At 42.4% G+C, this 22,078-nt stretch overlaps 1 protein-coding gene across 3 annotated transcripts in view; it reads left to right on the forward strand.

Moving 5' to 3' along the window:
* Positions 1 to 22,078, forward strand: part of LOC140732441 (protein lifeguard 1-like) — a 75,930-nt gene that overhangs the window by 37,701 nt on the left and 16,151 nt on the right. For 2 of the 3 annotated variants that reach the window (XM_073055098.1, XM_073055101.1), the window contains exons 2-3: positions 11,598 to 11,936; positions 18,989 to 19,104. In XM_073055098.1, the coding sequence (XP_072911199.1) occupies positions 11,627 to 11,936; positions 18,989 to 19,104 (426 nt within the window). In that variant the 5' untranslated portion in view covers positions 11,598 to 11,626. Of the gene's footprint in view, positions 1 to 882; positions 1,003 to 11,597; positions 11,937 to 18,988; positions 19,105 to 22,078 lie in introns of all 3 variants that reach the window. The other variant, XM_073055099.1, reaches the window with a different exon arrangement.

Below are 22,078 nucleotides of genomic sequence, written 5' to 3' on the forward strand. Positions count from 1 at the left end.
AATGGTGGAGCAGGCTTGAGGGGCCGATTGGCCTACTCCTGCTCCTATCTCTTATGTTCTTATGTTATGTTATGTAAGGTGAATGAGCAAGTGCAGCAGGCAGTGAAGAGGGCTAATGGAATGTTGGCCTTTATTACAAAGGGAATTGAGTACAAGAGCAAGGAAATCCTCTTGCATTTGTACAGGGCCCTGGTGAGACCACACCTGTAGTATTGTGTCCAGTTTTGGTCTCCAGGGTTAAGGAAGGACATCCTGGCTGTAGAGGAAGTGCAGCGTAGATTCACGAGGTTAATTCCTGGGATGTCCGGACTGTCTTACGCAGAGAGGTTAGAGAGACTGGGCTTGTACACGCTGGAATTAAGGAGGTTGAGAGGGGATCTGATTGCAACATATAAGATTATTAAGGGATTGGACAAGATAGAGGCAGGAAATATGTTCCAGTTGCTGGGAGAATCCAGTACCAGAGGGCATGGTTTGAGAATAAGGGGTAGGTCATTTAGGACAGAGTTAAGGAAAAACTTTTTCTCCCAGAGAGTTGTGGGGGTCTGGAATGCACTGCCTCGGAAGGCAGTGGAGGCCAATTCTCTGGATGCTTTCAAGGAGGAGCTAGATAGGTATCTTATGGATAGGGGAATCAAGGGATATGGGGACGGCAGGAACTGGGTATTGATAGTAGATGATCAGCCATGATCTCAAAATGGCGGTGCAGGCTCGAGGGGCCGAATGGTCTACTTCTGCACCTATTGTCTATTGACTGACAGCTCATTCCATACTCATTTCACTCTCTGAGTGAAGAACTGAGGGGCCTTGACTGGAAACATTGACTGTTCGTTTCCTGACCTGTTGAGTTTTCTCCTGCATCTTATTTTTTTCTTACTCCAGATTTCAACATCTGCAGTCTCTTGTGCTCTACAGCACATATCCTGGGATGGAGTGTTTCAGACTGGAAAGCTAGGATTGCACTCCCTGAAGTGGAGGTGGTTAAGCGGGGACATAATTAAGGTATATAAAATTATGAGCCATATAGATATGGAGACAGAAGGATACTCTTTCCCCCCCCCCCCCCCCCCCCCGTATCAGAGGTACATAAAATTAGAGAACACAGATTTTATGTGAGGCAAAAAATTAAAAAAAAGAACATGAATCATAGAGTTATAGAACGCTACAGCACAGAAACAGACACTTAAGCCCATCTAGTCTGTGCTGAACTTTTTTTCTGCCTAGGCCCATTGCCCTGCACCTGGCCCATTGCCCTCCATTTCCTTCCATCCACGTACTTATCCAAACTTAAATGTTACAATTGAACCCGCATCCACCACCTCCACTGGCAGCTCATTCCACATCATGTTCCACTTAAACATTGCACCTTTCACCCTTAACTCAACAGCTCTAGTTCCGGTCTCACACAAATTCTCTCTATGACTTTTCTTCATGCAGGGAGTGATGAGTACCTAGAATGTACTGCTGGAAGAAGTGATGGAATCAAAGTTCACTCAAAACAGGCATTGAGTGTATGAGCATTTGAATTGCTTAGGTTTTGAGGACTCCGAACCAAGATTGGACGAGTATGAAAGGATGCCCACCACTCAGATATAGATGTATATACAGAAAGGTGCTGGAAAAGGGATGGTACAGTAACATCATGAAGGATCCCACCCACCCTTCTCATGGATGTTTGACACACTCCCATTAGGGAGAAAGCTACATAGTATCCATATCAGGAACCACCAGACTCAAAAATGGTTACTGGCCCCAAGCAGTAAGGCTGGTCAACACCTCCACCACTAACCCACTCCTCCACACCCCAACCACCACTGCTTTATCACAGGAAATGACATTATACAATCTTGACTCTTAAATCTCTAGAATGAGCAATAACTGCCATTAACATATCTTTCAGCAGCACATGGACTGAATTGGGTGATGTCATAGAGGTGGGGGTTGGAACTTTTATGATGAAGGTCTCAGCTTGTGTTTGAAGAGGATTCTTGCTAATGGCTTCACTCATTCAGACAGCAGGAAGGAAGAGAGCCTTCAATGGTGAAAGTTAGGGTAGGGCAGAATGTTCTGGATGGGCAGAATCAGTCCTGCCATCAGGTAAGACTAGCCAGGAGCCAGAATGTGGGGATGATGCTACTGGTGAATAATGATGTAGGTGACAAGGATACAGTTAGAATTTGAGAGTGGGAATCTTTAGCATGTTAAATTTTCTAAATATTTCCCCCTTTCAGCTCAGTTTTTGGCTGAAAGTTTCTGAAGTTCAAACTGGAAGTCTTGTGGTATCATGGCGAGCCAAAGGACTTGTTTTTGTGCTGATCCTATTTGTATTTAACTAGGCCCTGCTTTTTAAGTTGTTAAATCAGTGGGTATTTAACATGGTATTACTCTCCCTTCTTTAAGGCTTCTGTTAGGGAATCGTTGATCTTTGAAACTATTCAGTGACTTTTTTTGGAATTGGTTTATTATTGACACAAATACCAAGGTACAGTGAAAAGCTCGTCCTGCATACTGTTCATCAGATCAGATCATCACCCAGTGCATTGAGGTAGAACAAGGTAAAACAATAACAGAATACAGAATAAAGTTTAACAGCTACAGAGAAACTGCGGTGTAGGTAAACCAGTAAAATACAAGATCATAATCAGGCATATTGTGAGGTTGAAAATCCATCCATTGCTCAGGGAGACATTAATAGTCTTATAATGGCGGTATAGAAGCTGTCCTTGGGCCTGGTGACACGTGCTTTCAAGCTTTTGGAACTTCTGCCTAGTGGGGGAGAGGAGAAGAGAGATGGGTGGGGACTTTGCTTATGTAGGCTGCTTTACTAAGGCGGTGAGAAGAAAAGACAAGAGTCCCATGGATGGAAGTCTGGTTTCCATGATGTGCTGAGATGTGTCCACAACTCTGCGCAATTTCTTGTTGTCACATGGTTGCCATACCTAGCCGTGATGCATTCGGAAAGGATGTTTGATTAAAAATTGGTGAAGGTTGATGGGACTTTTGCCTCCTGAGGAAGTAGAGATGTTAGTGATCTTTCTTGGCCATTGCAGATTTGATGTATGTGAGATGCATTGTGTTAGTCACTGAATTTTATCTAATGCATCATAGAGCATGTTTGTATTGCAGCAGGGATCTGTATTGTTTACACATGACCCATTATTCTATTGGTTTAATCCAGTCATGTGACTCATCGAAGTAATAAACTGCAGTTTGGCATATTTGTTTTCTGCTTCACTTGGTTTCCATATACTCTGAGAGAAGAGGTACATTTCAAGTAGGTCATTACTTTTTTACTTGATACAATGTTTATCTGCCTTTCCTTTAATGTTTACTAAGCACTTATCTGGGTGTTGCATCTTCTGTTCCTGGTGCAGCCACCTTTGTCAGCAAGACCTGAGGGAATATCACTTAATTGAGCACCTTTGCTCTGTCTGTCGCACCAGGCAAGGTCTCCTGTTAGCTAGCTATTTTAATTCCACTTCCTATTCTCACACTGATATGTCTATCCACAGCCTCCTCTACTGCCAAATTGAGACTAGAAGCAGATTAGAGGAACAGCTCCTTCTATTCCACCTTGGTAGACTTCAAATTACCTGAACATCAATTGCTGTAACTTCTGTTAAATATTCCCCTCTGTCAACCCTTTGTTTTCCCTATCCCATCAGCCCATCACCCATTCTCTTTCCTTTACCTGCCCTCTTGATCTGCCTGTCACCCACAAATTCCTTCCTCCAGTTTCCCTCCTCACCTCCTTCCTTTTCTTCCATGGTCCACTGTTCTCTCCTGTCAGATTTTATCTTCTTCAGCCCTTTGTCACCTCCCAGCTTCTTGCATTATTTTCCACTCTCTCCTGTCCTCACCTCACCTGGGTCTGCCTGTCACCCATCATTTGTTGCCCTGCCTTAATCCCACCTCTTTAAACTGGCTATCTCCTCTTTCATTCCAGACCTGAAGCGAAATGTTGACGGCCCATTTCCTTACATAGATGCTGCCTGACCTGCTGAGTTCCTTCAGAGTTTTGTCCATTGCTCCAGATTCTAGATTCTACAGTCTCTCCTGTGTGTTCCTTAATTATTCTGTTATGGCATGAGTTTTGCTTTACAAGGTGCTTTGAGTAACAAATATGTTTTCCGGAAGCATTTGGGTGGACTTCCAGATGAAATTTTGCTGAATAGTCTAAAGATCAAAGGACTCTTATACTTGATATGAGAGATTCATTTGCATTTGGAAAGATAGGGACTGATTGTGGAGAGTCAAAATGGGAAATTGTATCTCAAAAATTTGATTTTTTTTTCATTGAAGAGGTTACCAAGAATATTTTCAGCAGGATAATAGACATTGTCAGCAAACCTTTTGGCAAGGTCCTGCATGATTGGCTGGTCTGGAAGGTTAGAACATGTGATCTAGGGTGAGCTAGCCAATTGCATACAAAGTAGGCATGGTACGAGGAGTTAGAAGCTTCCATTCTGTGGGAGCAAATACTTAAGTTGCGAGAAGGCTTGTGGGAGTATGCAAGGAGAGAAATGGAGAGTACTTTTTGAAAACCTTGTCCATTCACTCTGTGTTTCAAGCTGCATTTGAGAAGGTACAAGTTCCTCCTAAGCAGCATGATGAGCATAAATGAGGAACTGTGTAGTACACCCAGTCTTATATTTGTCATGTTATATCCTGGAGGAGTAGCTGGAGTGAAAAGAACCCCTAAATTTGCCGAGACTATCCTGGTGGATGCTCCTGATGATGGGGAAGAAGAGTCACGCTTACCTGCAGGAGTGCTGCTGAGATCTGAACTGCGGTTATCTTTGGCTTTCCATGCAAACAGGGTGACAGTGGCTTGTCAGGAACACATCAAGAAGAGATGTTACCCTCAGATACAATATGCTGATTGCACATCCTTGTGATGATCGTGTCTCGTTCTCCTGAGTGAGGGAAGTTGGCATCAAAGTCAATGAACTGCCGAGAGGTTTTGACCCAAAATGTCGAAAATACACTTTTTCATAGATGCTGCCTGGCCTGCTGAGTTCCTTCAGCATTTTGTGTGTGTTTCTTTGGATCTTTGTTTTGGATCCGCCAGTGAGGACTTGCTGCAGAAGACGTATCTCAAGTATGTGTCTGATATGAAGAAAGAACTGCAAAAAACTTAAGAGCTACCAGCTGTTTCAGCTAACAAAACCAAGGAAATGGGAAGAGATACGATCAAAATATCATTCTTTCAACTGATGCCTGGGGAGAGTTCTATTAAGAAATATGACTAATTTGGGAAGTGTAAGTTGGCTGACCACTGGGTTTCTACGCCAAATTTGCTAAATTTTCTGGTTAAAGCCAGAAGGTGAGAATGGTCCTGTCAAAATTCTCCATTGGATCATCTTTTACTTCTGGGATGCAGAGTGCATGTTGACCCAAAATCTGACTTGGAACCTGCATCTAGTAAAATAACTCTGCAAAGGAGAACGAGAAAAGAAAGGCAACAAGCTGAGGGTAGATGTAATTTCAGTGGAAAAACCTGAAGTGAAACCAGATGAATCCACTGACCCAGAGGACAGAGAAATTGGTATGTGGCTTGCCTTATGCTAACTTCCCAAGGGTTGATGAAGAGATGTCTGAATCTGCCATTCCAGACCTGGATATAGTAGGAAGCACAACCGTTGGACAGCCAGACATGATACTAGACAATGAAGGGGAACTGGATGCAAATATAATTGGAGATGAAGCTGAGTTCAGTCAGGGGGCAGAAGGAACTGAGTTGCTGGAAGGTACGAGTGATCGACAGGGTGAGGCATCTCCAAGTAAACAGGAACAGCCACAAGGAGAGGCTGAGACTGAAGAAACTGAAACTGATATAAGAAGGTCAGGAAACCTCCAGATCGGCTGACATGCGCTGCATCTGGGAAACAGACTAGTGCCAGTCCCAATGGTGAGATATGTTACTTCCATTTACAAATGATTTGAGGTCCTGTAATCATGTAATTCATTTGAATGCTGTAGTCGCACCCTGAATACTGTCAGAACGTGGGTGGGAACAGAAATGCTAGTGATAGTGAGTATAAGTACTGTGTTATTAATAATGTATTAATATAATTAAACATGTTCTTAGGCAGTATATTATAATCTTCCCCCACCAAAAATAGTCATGTCCTCATGACTTTGTAAGCCTTTGTAGTGTTATTAATACATTATTAATTATTAATACATTATTAATAACACTACAAAGGCTTACAAAGTCATGAGGACATGACTATTTTTGGTGGGGGAAGATTATAATATACTGTCTAAGAACATGTTTAATTATATTACTGCAGTTATGCTCTTGAGTATTTTATTTTGTGTAGATCCTGAGACCATAAGACATAGGAGCCGAATTATACCATTCAGCCTATCAAGTTTGCTCTGCCATTCCATCATGGCTGATCCTATATCCCACTCAACTCCATATAGCTGCCTTCTCGCCATACCCTATACCCGGGGACTTGGCCTCCAGCACAGTCAGTGGCAGAGCATTCCACAGATTTACTATTCTCTGACTAAAAATATAACTTCTTACCTCTTTTCTAAAAGGTCGCCCCTCAATTTTGAGGTTGGGCCCTCTAGTTCTGGATACTCTCACCACAGGAAACATCCTCTCCATATCCACCCAATCTAGTCCTTTCAACATTCAGTAGGTTTCAGTGAGATCCCCCCCCCCCCACCATTATTCTAAATTCTAGTGAGTACAGGCCCAAAGCTCCCAAATACTCCTCATATTAACCCCTTCTTTACTGGAATCATCCCCGTGATTCCCTTCTGGACTCTCTCCAATGACAGCATTATCCTTTCTGAGATATGGGACCCCCAACAGTTGACATTACTCCAAGGTGCAGCCTGACTAGCCTCTTATAGAGGCTCAGCATTATCTCCTTGTTTTTCTATTATATTCCCCTTGAACTAAATGCCAACATTGCATTTGCCTTCTTAACCACAGATTCAACCTGTAAATTAACTTTCTGGAAGTCTTACATGAGGACTCCTAAGACCCTCTGCACCTCTGACATTTGGATTTTCTTCCCATTTAGATAACTATCCCCACTATTGTTCCTTTTATCAAAATGGATTATCGTACATTTCCCAACACTATATTCCATTTACCACTTTTTTGTGCCCATTCTACAGATTTATCTAAGTCCTCCTTCAATTGGATTGCTTCCTAAGCACTATCTACCCTTCCACCCATATTCGTATCATCCACAAATTTTGCCACAAAGCCATCAATTCCATTATCCAAATTATTGACAAACAATGTGAAAAGCAGCAGTTCCAATGCTGAACCCTGAGAAATACCACTAGTCACTGGCAACCAACCAGAAAATGTCCCTTTTTTTCCCCACTTGCTGCCTCCTGCCTGTCAGCCATTCCTCTATCCATGCCAGTGTAACTCTCGCTTTAGCTAACGGCTTAATATAGGGGGTGATATCCCTCAGCCCGGCCAAACTTAAGAAACCTTGTTTGGGTGGATGCTGCGCGATGTGTCCCCTGTCACAAATCAGTACCCTGAAACAACAAACAGTACACAATATTAGATTAAACAGTTTAGCTTTATAATTCTTACTTTGACTATATGGTTAGTAAAGAAACGAAAAAAAGGGCCCATCTTGCTGAACAGTCTGTGCACAAAGTTGGAGCTCGCTGATAAGTCGATCATCCACCATCGACCTCCTCCGATCGTCGCCGCCCTTTGTACCCTCGCTCCAAGTCCACCCCATCCGGCGGTCTACCAAATCTCTCCATTCGTGCCTTCTTTCCTCATCCCTCCCCGGCAAAAGCCCGTGAAAAATCTCCTTCCAGATTCACAAGACAGAGCAACAGAATCCAGATTGGCTAACATGCATACCACAGTCCTGTTATCTTCAGCCATAACCCAAACATTGCTGCTACAGAGAAACTGTTACCTCGGCAGTGAAACATTACAGAGAACCCATTACATTAGCAGTGAATCCTTAAAGATACCAGTATCTTTCCTGTAACGCAACAGGATTTTATCATGTTAAGCAGCCTCATGTGTGGGACCTTATCAAACGTCTTCTGAAAATCCAAGTAAATAACATCCACTGCCTCTCCTTTGTCCACTTCCTCAAAGAACTCTGTCAGATTTGTCAGGCAGGATTTCCCTTTACAGAAACCATGCTGACTTTTGACTTATTTTATTATTAGTCTCCCAAGTATCTTGAAACCTCATCCTTAATAATAGACTCCAACACTTTCCCAACCACTGACACTCAGCTAAGTGGCTTATAATTTCCTTTCTTTTACCTACCTCTCTGCCAGGATCAAGTGATTCTTGAAAGATCATAACCACTGCATCTGCTATCTCTTCAGCAACCTCTCTCAGGACTCTGGGATGTAGTCCATCTGGTCCAGGTGACTTAGCCACCTGAAGACCTTTGAGTTTGCCTAGTACTTTTTCCTTTGTAATAGCAATGGCACTCACTCCTGCTCCCTGACACTCACAGACCTCTGGCACACTGCTAGTGTCTGCCACAGTGAAGACCAATGCAAAGTACTCATTAAGTTCATCTGCCATTTCTTTGTCCCCCATTACTACCTGTTTTATAGTGGTCCAGTATCAACTTTCACCTTCCTTTTATTCTTCATATAACTGAAAAGAACTTTTAGTATTCTGCTTTATATTATTGGCTAGTTTGTGCTCATATTTTATCCTTTCCATTCTTGTAGCTTTTTTAGATGTCTTTTATTGGATTTTAAAAACTTCCCAATCATCCAACTTCCCACTCACTTTTGTTACCTTATATGCCCTTTCCTTGGCTTTGATGCTGTCCTTATCTTCTTTTGTCAGTCACAGTTGCCCAGCCCTGCCATTTGAGAACTTCTCCCTCTGTGGGACATGTGTATCCTGCATCCTGTGAACTATTCCCAGAAAGTTCAGCCACCTCTGCTCTGCCGTCATCTCCGCCAGTTACCTCCTCCAATCCACCTGGGCAAACTCCTCTCTCATGCCTCTGTAATTCCCTTTATTCCATTGCAGTAGTGATACATGTGACTTGTGCTTCTCCTTCTCAAATTTCAGTATGAATTCAGTCATATTATGATCACTGTCTCCAAAAGATTCCTTTAGATTAAACTCCCTAATAAGAGACTATCAAAGATAGTCTTTCCCCAAGTAGGCTCAAGCTCAATCTGCTCTAAAAATCCATCTTGTAGGCATTCAACAAATTACCTCTCTTGCAATCCGACACCAATCTGATTTTCCCAATCGCCTTGCATATTGAAGTCCCTCATTACAATTGTGTCATTATCTTCATTACATGCCTTTTCCAGCTCCCTTTGCAATCTCAACCTCACATCTTGGCTACTATTTGGATGCCTCTATATGACTCCTGTAATGGTATTTCTATCCTTGCAGTTTGTTTACTCCACCCTCAAAGATTCAACATTCTCTGACCCTATGTCACCTCTTTTTAAAGATGTAATTCCATCTCTTACCGACAGAGCCACACACTGCCTATGCCTTCCTGCCTGTCCTTTCGATACAAAGTATATCCTTTGATGTTAAACTCCCAACTATGGCCTTCTTTCAGCCACGTACCAACCAATCTCTAATTGTGCCACGAGTTCATCCACATTATTCCGAATGCTATGTGCATTTAAATACAGCAGTTAAGTCCTGCATTCTTCGCCTTTTTGAATTTTGCCTCTGTGGTACAATGTAACTCTTGGCTCTGCTTTAATTTATACCCAATCATTGGCTTGTCCTTCCTTACATTCATGTTCCATCCATAATCTACTTGTAAACCTGAAGGCTCATCCTTAGCTCCATCATCCTGGCTCCCATCCTCCTGTCATATTGCTGCTTCTCAGCTTCCTTCCTGCATTCTGCTTTCAGGACCTCTTCCCTCTTTCTTCCAATGTGGGTGGTACCAATATGTACCATGACTTCTGGCTGCTCACCCTCCCTTTTCAGGATATTGTGGATGTGTCCAGAAAGCATTGTGGACCCTGGCACCCGGGAGGCAAACTACCATTTGTGTTTCTGTTTTGAATCCACAGAATCACCCATCTGTCCCCCTGACTCTAGAGTTCCCTATCACTGCTGCAGTTCCTCTTCAGTTCCCTACCCTTGAGACCTACAGGACCAGACTCAGTGCCAGAGGTATGACCATTGTTGCTTCCCCCAGGTAGGTCTCCCCACCCCCAACAGTACTCAAGATGAAGTACTTTTTGTTGAGGGGTGTGGCCATGAGGGTGTTCTCCACTATCTGACTTTCTCCCTTCCCTCTCCTGACAGTCACTCATTTATCAGTCTCCTGTAGCCTTGGGGTGACCAGCTCCTTGTAGCTCCTATCACTGCCTCACTTTCCTGAACAAGCTGAAGGTAATCAAGCTGCAGCTCCAGTTCCCTAAAATAATTTTCGTTTCCTTAGCAGTACATTGCAACTTCCCTGTTTATGTTGAACCCGAATCATACTGACTCTGGATGTGTGCTGCTTATTGTAATTGGCTGTCTCACAATTACCCATGCAATGCTGAGTCAAGCGGCTGTTAGCCAGAGATAGCTAACAAGCTCAATTTGTTACGAGCCATTGTGAAAGGGTAACAGGTATATAGAACGAATTGCCAGAGGAGGTAGAAGGGAATGGCATAGCAGTGTAGTGCCTAGTACATCTTTTTACAGCTCCTGCGTCACCAACCAGGGTTCAATTCCCAATGCTGTCCTAATGAGTTTGTATGTTCTCCCTGTGACTGCGTGAGTTTTCTCTGGGTGCTCCTTTTATCTTCCACATTAAGTAAAAGACAAGAATGTATGGATTAGGGTTAGTAAGTTGTGGCTATGCTACGTTGACACTGGAAGCATGACGACTCTTGCGGACTGCTGCAATCCTCGCTGATTTGATGTGGCACAAACAATGCATGTTACTGTATGTTGCGAAGTTTCGGTGTAAATGTGACAAATCCAATCTTTATCTTCAGTAGAAGCAGTTGTTAAAAAATATAATTTGGGCAGACATGGTTGGTAAAGGTTTAGAGGGATAGGGTATGGGCCAAGCACAGACATTTGGAATGAGTTAACATGGGGAACTTGGTCAGCGTGGCTGAGTTGGGCCAAAGGACCAGCTTCTGCTCTGTATAAGTCTATGAAGCTTTACGAAGCTAGGAGGCTATCAGTATTTCTAACCCTGGATGTGTACATTTATAGGGTATAACTTTTAACAATGGTATGTGCTCAAACTGAATTCCTTGTGTCATGTGAGCAGCTGGTGTATATCCTCCATTATGCCACCGTTGACACCAGGCAGACAATCTCTGAAGAGTATCAATAATGGCTGGACACTGCCCAGTAGGCAGCAATGGCAAACTACTTCTAAAAAAAATTTGCCAAGAACAGTCATGGTTATGAAAACACCATAATCGCCCACATCATACAACACAGCACTTAATGAACAAATCCTATAACCAGTTAGATAAACTGCGGTTGATAGACTTAACCAATACTTGCTATTTGAGATCTACTTTTTCCGATGATTGTCCCAAGTTAAGTGTGACAGAATTTACCATCATTTATTTTAATGCCTACATTGATGAAGTAATTAGATCTTCTTCTCACTTTATAGGTGAAGGATAACGATTGATATTGCTGATAATGTCTCAGGAGAAGGCGTACCTAGTTGCAGGAGATCCACAGCAGCCTCCGTATCCACGTAATGAGATGTCGTATGGAAATGAACATTATCCACAACAGCCCCCACCATATGGACAGCCTGTGTTTCCTCAGGCTAACTACGGGCAGCCTCCATATCCAGTAGCGGGTTATGGACAGCCACCTTTTCCACCATCTGCCTATGGGCATGGCCTACCTCAAGGATCGTTTGGAGAGCCACCACAGCCAGTGTATCCGCAGGGTCCATTCCACCAGCCGCCCATGCCTCCACCTCCAATTATGCATCCAAACGGTATGGAGAATTTAAATGTTTCATCCATTTTATCCCTTCTTCCTTCCTCCTTGGGACCCTAGTGTTTGTATTCTTGTGGAATGCAGTTGTGCAGTTTTTAGTTTTTAACAGTTGAATCATGGAACGCTTATAGTAGCCCATTAGATTTTAAGACATTGACACCTGAAAACCCTGGAATAGTACTATTAAAGATCCTTACGAAAGACTTTGAGGATTAGCTGAAAGAACAGGTGCACTAACACCAGCTTACTGAAGGAAGCCAATTTGAACAACAACTACATCACAATAAAACAATACCAACTTCAGTATGAACACGAGATTTTGCGGATGCTGGAAATCAGAGCAACACGCACACAAAATGCTGGAGGAATTCACCAGGCCAGGCAACATCTGTGGAAAAAAATACAGTCGACATTTCGGATTGAAACAATGCCGAAGGGTTTTGGCCTGAACCGTTGACTATATTTTTTCCCCATAGAAGCTGCTTGGCCTGCTGATTTCCTCCAGAATTTTGTGTGTGTTGCTCAAATACAGAGCAACCCATACTAATTGCTGGAAGAACTCAATAGGTCAGGCAGCATTTATGGAAATGAATAAACAGTTGACACTTTGGACTGAGACTCTCTATCAGGACTGGAAAGGAAAGGGGAAGACACCAGAATAAAAAGGTAGGTGGATGAATGGATAGGTTATGTCATTCAGATGCTAAATTCCCGCTTTCCCATCAGATCCTTGAAGGAAGCTCAGCAAGCCCTGGTGTGCAAAGGAAATGCTTCAAAGATAACGTCAAAATCAGCCTGTAGAAGTTCAGCATAACTTCTAAAAACTGGAAAGACATTGCACTCAATAGACATGCCTGGAGGAAATGTGTTCAAGAGGGAGCTGTACTGCATGCTGTGCCACAGAGAACAAGCAGTAGCTGTGAAAGGAGAGAATGAACAACCAAAAGACCCAACCACTAATCACAGCCACCACTTCCTCAGGTCCACACTACAGCAGAGTATGTGGATCCTGGATCAGCCTCGATAGCCACCTGAGGACACACCAACAGACAACCCCTGAAGAGAACATCATCCTCGACTTCAGTGATCACACTATAGATTTCTGTGAATTCACGATGGCTCATTCTTAATGGGTTGCTTTCTTTTTGTTAAAGAAATGTAAAATGTTTACATGGCAAAAGGCAGGGAGGAGGGAAGATTTTGGGACCCAGAGTATGGTTTACTACAGCATCTTCTATTAATGCTAGAATGGAGGAGGAACTGACAGAAAATTGAAATGAAGCCACTAAAAAATGTTAGTGCAAAAATCACCTACTGTGGATCGAATGCTTTCTATGTTGGTGAGTGAAGTACAAAGAGAAATGTGGAAATTTTGGATTTAGTCTTTCAGTTATGGAAGGATTGGAGGATTGTTGTACTATTTAAATTTGGGCAGTGGTATATCTGGTAGCTACATGCAGTCAAGGTCTAAAGTAAAATTTATTAACAAAGTACATGTATTATATACTACCTTGAGTTTTATTTTCTTGCAGGCAATTACGGAATTTACAAACAACTAGACATCAACGTTAGTGGTAGAGGAGTTTTGAGGCAGAATGGTAAATTGTAGGGGTTTGCAAAAGGGAAGTAAATGGTGTCTATGGTGTACAAAGTGAAAGCTGTTACAGAGCATGTGAAATTCTTGGCTTGTAAACAAAGGCATGAAGAGTAAAAGCATGGCAGCTATGCAAAACTTCTAAAGGTCACTGGAGAAATGTATTGTTTTCAGTTTAGGTCAGTTTGCATTTTGAAGGATGACAAAACCTCAGTTGAGCAGAAATTTCTAGAATGATACTGGACTTTCTTTGTAGCAAAATTGGGAAAGTTAGTTTTGTGCTCCAGGGATTGGGGAACTATAGAGTCTTAAGAGCACTGGAGCCCATCTAGTCCATGCCAAACTTATTCCGCCTAGTCTCACTAGCCTGCACCTGGACCATACACCTCCCATTGAAACTTCTCTTAAATGTTACAGTTGAACCCACATCCATTACTGCTCTTAGCAGCACATTCCACACCACCCACTGAATTCCCCTTAAATATTTCACCTTTCACCTTTAATCTATGACTTCCAGTTCTAATCTCACCCAACCTCAGTGGAAAAAGCCTGCTTGCACTTACCCTATCTATACCCCTCATAATTTTGTATACCTCTGTCAAATCTCCACTCATTCTCCTGTGCTCCAGGGAATAAAATCCTAACCTCTTCAACCTTTCCTTATAACTCAGGTCCTCAAATCTTCAGGTTAAGGGGAATCATTAAAGAATTGTATGGGATTATATTGCATTTTGGTAAAGTGGAAGGTTTCAGAGATGGAACCTGGAGTTCATTGGGGTTTGATGTAACTCTCAATAGAATCAGAGGTGAAATGATGGGAATTTATTTTCACAAAGAGTTGTCAAGAGTTGTGTGACCATGTAGAAGAAACATTGGGGAGTACTTCAGGAATTGAGAATTTACACAAGAAGATAGGGAAACATTAAAGAGCCTATATACTTTAAGTGGAGGTTGATAGGTTCTTGATTAGAAAGGGTGTCAAATATTATGGAATTGAGAGTAATAAATGGTGGAGCAGACGATGGGCCAAAATGGCCTAATTCTGCTTCTACGTCTCATGATCTTATTTCCTATGTTATGATATTCTGTAGTATGTCAGTTGTTATGGGTAGAATCTTCTAGATTTTCTGCATTCCCTTTAAATAGCACTTGGCAGTAGAGATATTTCAGATAAGTGAGCTATATCAATGGACACACAATAGGCAATAGGTGCAGAAGCAGACCATTCAGCCCTTTGAGCCTGTACCGCCATTCTGAGATCATGGCTGATCATCTACTATCAATACCCGGTTCCTGCCTTGTCCCCATATCCCTTGATTCCCCTATCCATAAGATACCTATCTAGCTCCTTCTTGAAAGCATCCAGAGAATTGGCCTCCACTGCCTTCTGAGGCAGTGCATTCCACACCCCCACAACTCTCTGGGAGAAGAAGTTTTTCCTTAACTCTGTCCTAAATGACCTACCCCTTATTCTTAAACCATGCCCTCTGGTACTGGACTCTCCCAGCACCTGGAGCCTATTTCCTGCCTCTATCTTGTCCAATCCCTTAATAATCTTATATGTTGCAATCAGATCCCCTCTCAATCTCCTTAATTCCAGCGTGTACAAGCCCAGTCTCTCTAACCTCTCTGCGTAAGACAGTCTGGACATCCCAGGAATTAACCTTGTGAATCTACGCTGCACTTCCTCTACAGCCAGGATGTCCTTCCTTAACCCTGGAGACCAAAGCTGTACACCTATGACTCAATTCCTGATCTATTGATTCTAATCATATGACTTTAAAGATTATAGGGAAAAACTTTTTTTCCCCTCTTAGTAGTTGTTGAAGAGCTTTTTAAATGGAAGTTGTAACATGCCATTGAGGCTGGTATTTAGAGGGTGGAATGGATAGAGTTTGCACTGGTGAAGATTGCTGTTGAATGGGGAGAATGGATTTAGAGGGCCTAGGTTTGAGGTGAAAGGGGAATATTATAATGTTGGCTGTTGGCTTCACAGGGGTCGCCAGCCAGATTTCAAGACTATTCCCATGCCTCTAGAGGGAATTTGGAGGTTTCAAAAAGGTGATATGTAAGTGGAATGAGCTGCCAGAGGAAATGGTTTAAGGCAGGTACATTAACAACTTCTAAAAGATAGTTAGACGGGTACATGCATTGGAAAGGTTTATTTACTTATTTAAAGATACTGCATGGTAGCAGTCCCTTCAGGCCCATGCTGAGGTCTAGTTATAGAACTGAGGTGAGGAGAAATTTCTTCAGCCAGAGTGTGGTGTATCTGGAATTCATTACCACGGATGGTTGTGGAGGTCACACCACTGAGTATACTTAAAAGTGGAATAGAACACAAAATTCTATAGAATTAGAGGTGAAATGATGGGAATTTATTTTCACAAAAAATTGTTAAGAGTCGTATGATTATGTGGAAAAAGTATAAGGAAGTATTGAGAATTTGTGCAGGAAAATAGAATAGGAAACATTAAAGGGCCTCTGTATTTAAAGTGGAGGTTGATAGGTACTTGATTACTTAGGGAGTCAAAGGTTAATGGGAGAAGGCAGGAGAATGGGGTTGAAAGGGATGATAAATCAGCCATGATGGAATGGCAATCAGAGTTGATGGGCCTAATGACTTAATTCTATTCCTATGTCTTATGCCATTCAATTGCACTCGTGTGAATAATAAAGTTACTACTGGTATGGCTTTGGAATTTGGGAGGAATCCAGAGGAAACATAGACATAGAACATAGAATATTACAACACATTACAGGCCCTTCAGCCCACAATGTTGTGCCAACCCTCAAACGCTGCCTCCCATATAACCCCCCACCTTAAATTCCTCCATATACCTGTCTAGTAGTCTCTTAAACTTCACTAGTGTATCTGCCTCCACCACTGACTCAGGCAGTGCATTCCATGCACCAACCACTCTCTGAGTAAAAAACCTTCCTCTAATATCCCCCTTGAACTTCCCACCCCTTACCTTAAAGCCATGTCCTCTTATACTGAACAGTGGTGCCCTGGGGAAGAGGCACTGGCTATCCACTCTATCTATTCCTCTTAATATCTTGTACACCTCTATCATGTCTCCTCTCATCCTCCTTCTCTCCAAAGAGTAAAGCCCTAGCTCCCTTAATCTCTGATCATAATCCTTGCTCTCTAAACCAGGCAGTATCCTGGTAAATCTCCTCTGTACCGTTCCCAATGCTTCCACATCCTTCCTACAGTGAGGCGACCAGAACTGGACACCGTACTCCAAGTGTGGCCTAACCAGAGATTTATATAGCTGCATCATTACAAACCCACACAGTGCTGGGGAGAACATACAAACTCCTTATGGACAGTGGTGGAATTGAGTCCGGGTTGCTGGGTAGCATTATGTTAACTTTAGTCCTGTGCCTCCCTAGAAAGTTATGGGTGAAATGCTGACAAATGTGACTAGCTTGGATGGACCATCTTGGTCAGTATAAGCCATTTGGGCCTAAGGGATTGTTTCCATGTTGTATAACTATGAACTTCGTGTTTTAAACAAATTGTAAGGGTTCACCCAATGTGATGTTTGAATAAAAATTGAAGGAACATTAGAATTCAGTATTGGTCTCATGAGTCTTCAGGTCTCCTGTTCTCTAGGAAAGATTCATCTCCAGACGTTTCACCAAACACTGCCTTGTTTGTTATTGGATATTTACAAAACTATTTACCTGAGTTAATTAGATTTGAGTGACGAGGTACATGTCTGAAGAGAAAGAGTAGAAAGAGGGTGAAAATAGGGGTTACTCCTGTTAAAAAGAGGCAGGTTAATCTTTTGCTCCTAGTTCTACTTGCAATGATTACATTGGATAACAAAGATTTTGCTTCCTGAATACTTTTGGGTGTATCTTATGGATTTTGGGCTGCTGATCATGAAAATCACCGTTGAATTTCCTATCGTGCACCTTGTTTTGAACTTGCCTATATTTCAATTCATAATTCAAGTCAATTAAAATGTAAGCTGAAAAGTTTTCTATCTTGCCCCAGATTGGCTGGGCATGCTTGGGCAGGGTGGATGGCAGGACCAGTTTTTAGAAAAAAACAAGACATGGAGTCTAGAGGAGGCAGACAAATATGCCATTATCATGAAACAGGAATGGAAAATGACACTGATACTGATACAGATTTTGACCCTTTATGTCTAGTGAGCCTCATTTGATAACTCAGTCTGGGTTAAAAGACCTGGTCAGAGACTTGGGTTTGTCAAAGGCAAAAGCAGAATTACTTGCTTCAAGACTGCAAGGATGGATCAGGCACAAAAATTTCCGTGAAGGATTTTAACATTCGAGATATCTGTTTCCCAGAGTAACTGATGCCAAGATTAAGGAAGGCATTTTTGTTGGTCCACAAATATGACAAGTGATTCAAACAACTTTTAGTGGGACCGGTGAAAATAGCAAGGAAGGCATTCAAGGATGTGGTTGAAATTTTTCTTGGCAACTACAGGGCACCAACCTACATGCAACTGGTTGACAATATGCTTCAGGCATACAAAACCATGAAATGCAACATGTCATTAAAGATTTAATTTTCCGTATTCCCATTTGGACAACTTTCCTGAAAATCTTGACGCTGTCAGTGGCGAGGATGGTGAAAGGTTTTACCAGGACGTTGCAGTCATGGAGAAACAGTATCGGGGCAACTGGAATCCATCAATAGAAGAAGAAGAAGAAAGCCCTTAACTCCGAGTGGAGTCATCTGGACATCGTCATGAAGGCATTTTTTTTTTAGCAGGCTTTCTTATTTTTACGAGGCCAAGTTACTAGCTCGGCGTTCAACCCAGCACGGATGGGAGCCGGCTGGATTCGAACTCGGGAGCCTTTGCTCTGAAGTCCGGCGCTGATGCCACCATGCCACCAGCCGGATTGAATCCATCAATGCTTGCTGATTATTGCTGCACACTTAAGCGAGAAGCCCCAGACACTGAGTAGAAATAAGAAGCACTGTATTAATGTTCTTCATTTTGATTTGGGTTTTTTTTTTCTATCTGTAGCAATGTAGAAAATGCATTAAAAAACTAATAAAAAAAAAGAAATAAAAATAATCAACAAGACTTCTTCAGTTTAGCATCAGACTATTATGCAATTAAACACATTATATTCAATAAAAGTTAACTTCTTGTTTCTCCAAATTCCTATCTGATGCATGTAGTCTGAAATTATATTTGTGTTCAACTTCAAGTGTCTATCATAAAAAAATTCTGAGGAAACAAATTCTGAAAACATTTGTTGTCCAGTGTTCTGGATGTATATTCTAGATACATTGATCCAGAAAATAACATTTTTGGAATTTTCATTTTTTAATTTCAAGATTAAACGTTTTGTTAAAAAAATACAAATCTAAAAGCTCTGTTTCACAGTTGCAATGTAATTCAGTCTATGTACACACAGTAATGTGCCCTCTAGTGGTAAGGAGTTTATTTCTTTCCTTGCAGTTGGCTTGGAAAGCCCTGGCTACCATGATGATGTCCCTCCATCTTATTATGACAACGCGGAATTCAGTGCAGCAAACTTCGAAGATAAGAACATCCGCCGAGCATTTATTAGAAAGGTGAGCGTCTCTCACTTGGAGCCTAAAAACTTTACAAACAAAATAAAGCAACACACACAAAATGTTGGAGGAACTCAGGCATTTTCTATGGAGCATCTCAGGCAGCATCCATGTAGGGGAATAAACAATTGGTTGTTTCTAGTTGAGCCCCTCCAGTGGGACTAGATAGGAAGGGTGCAGTGCCAGGAAGGAGATCACTGGGGAGGAACAAGTGGGTCACAGAGTTGAGTGATCCCTACAGAAAGCTGAAATCAAACACATTCTAGTTTTCTATGGGTTGTGAACACCTGACTTATGGGAACACTATGTAATTATTTGGGGAGGATGCATGATAGATGGGGATGGATTAGCTGGTTTCTGCGGGGCTGCAGGTATCTTCTGCAGGTTGGATTCTTTATTTAAAAATACAGAACTTGTTTCCTGTACATCTGTCCTGATTTCTTCATCACTGGCTTTTTACAGACATGGTAATAACCTTCACTTCCAGAAAATTTTTATTTTCCACTTCCTGTTGATATAATAGTTCACTCATTTTTCAACTATTCTGTTCTCATAAAGACACTGCATCTGGTTAATGGAGACGTAGGAGACTATTTGCTGAAATCTGAAGCAACACACAATCTGCAGGAAGAACTCAGTGGGTCGAGCAGCATCTGTGGGAGGAAAGCAAGTTTGGGTGAAAACATTTGATGCAAGAATTTTGAGCTGAAACATCAACAGTTTTTTCCTTCCACAGATGCTGCTTGACCTACTAAGTTCTTCCAGCCAATTAATCATTTTAACATTTTTAAAAACTTAGCGATACAGCACGGAACAGGCCCTTCCTACTGTGAGCTGCACCACCCTTCTCAGTCTCAGAGCCAGACTAAGTGCCAGAGACCCTGTTGCTGTGACTTTCCTTTGCCAGGTCATCCCACCATCCCCGACTGTACCTAAAGTGATACCTGTTGTTTAGGGGGATGGAACTGCACTGACTCTTTCTCCCTTACTCCTTTCTGACTGTCACTCAGTTTCCTGTGCCGTGCATCTACCTCTTTACATGTCCTGCCTATCACCACTCCAGCCTCTCGGATGATCTGGAGTTCATCAGGTTCCAGGTCCAACTCAATGCGGATTGTTTGGACCCGCAGCTGGATGCCCTTCTCACAGGTGTAGTTATCAAGGACACAGGATGGGCTATTTAACCATAGCCCAATCACAAGACAGTTTACAATGACAAATTAACCTACTAGCAGTTGTATCTTTGGACTTTTGGAGGAAACAGGGGAACCAGGAGGAAATCCACTTGTTTATCGAGAGAATGCACAAGCTCCTTGCAAAGGATCCCAGAATTGAACTCTGATGCCCTGAACTGTAATAGAGCACTACAGCACAGAAACAGGCCCTTCAGCTCATTTAGTCTGTGCCGAGCTTCTTTTTGTTGCATTAAACAGATTGTTTGCATTTGCATTTGCATTTGCATTTGTTTAATACTGTTCATAACTTCACAGCAACCCAAAGAACATCACAGCCATTACTCTTCATTTTCTTGAATGCATGTTACTTAACACTGAAGTGATTTTTCATAGGCATTCACCACCACGATCTGTCTGACATTTCCTTGACATTATCCATGCAAGTGATCAACCCTGCTTCAATGAGTGCAGAAGGGCATGCCAGGCAGCACCAGGCAGAGCTAAAAGTGACTAACCCACACTAAATGCTAGAAGAACTCTTCATCCATGGAGGGGAATGAACAGTTGATGCTTTGGCCAAGACCCTTTATTGGGACTGAAAAGGAATGGGGGAAGAGGTCAAGAATAAGAAGTTGGGGGTGAGAAGTAGTACAAGCTGACAGATGATAGGTGAGACCAAGAGACCTGCAGCCCTGCAGAAACCATCAAGGGAGGGAGCATGAAGTAAGAAGTAGGGAGGTGATAGGTTTAAAAGTTAAAGGGTGGAAGAAGAAGAAATTTGACAGGAGAAAGGGAAAGAGGAGGGGTGCCTGTGAAGTGATAGGCAGGTGAGGAGAAAAGAAGAGGGGAGCCAGAGTGGGGATTGGAAGAGGAAGGAAGTTGAAGGGGAAGGAATTACCAGAAGTTAGAAAATTAATGTTCGTGCTATCAAGTTGGAGGCTACCCAGATGGAATATGAGGAGTTGCTCCTCCAACCTGAAAGTGGCCTCATTGTGGCATCAGAGGAATCCATTGACCAACGTGTTGGAATGGGTATTGAAATTGAATTAGTTGGCCACCAGAAAATCCTGCTTGTTGAGGATGAAACAAGGGTTCTTGATGAAGCAGTCCCCCAGTTTACATCGGGCCTCACCAGTGTAGAGGAGGCTGCCTCTGTAGCACTGGATACAGTAGCTGACCCCAACAGCTTTGCAGGTGAAATTTTGCCTCATCTCAAAGGACTTTTTGGGGCCTTGAATGGAGGAGAGGCCACTTGCAGGGATAAACGCCGGGAGGAAGATTATTGAGGAGGGACGAATGGACAAGAGAATTGCAGAGAGTTGCGGGGGGGGGAGGGTGCAGAGGTAAAGAATGTATTTGGTGATAGGGTGGGTAGGTAAGGACATGAGGAATTCTATCCATGTTCGGACAGTGGGAAAAAGGGGTGAGGGCAAAAGTCTGGGAAATGGAAGGGATATGAATGAGGGTAACATCAAAGTGAGGGATGTGGATGAGGTGGGTTGATGTAGGCTTTTCTCCAGGATTGAGGAGCCCTGAACTAGAGGGCACAGATACAAGGTTGGAGAAGAGAGATTAACCTGAAGTTAACCTCCAGGTTGAGTCGGTAGTGAAGAACGCAAATGCAATGTTGGCATTCAATTTTAGACAGCCTCAGTGTTCTTTGACCAGTCCAGTTTATTGTCCATTCGTATCCCCAGGTATCTGTGACTGTCCATTCAGTCTATGTTTCTTATTATTTTATACGCCTCTATCAAATCACCTCTCAAACTCCTTTGCTCAAAAGAAAAATGCCCTAACTC

This window comes from Hemitrygon akajei, chromosome 8 (genome assembly GCF_048418815.1).
Source record: "Hemitrygon akajei chromosome 8, sHemAka1.3, whole genome shotgun sequence".
Lineage (NCBI taxonomy): Eukaryota > Metazoa > Chordata > Chondrichthyes > Myliobatiformes > Dasyatidae > Hemitrygon > Hemitrygon akajei.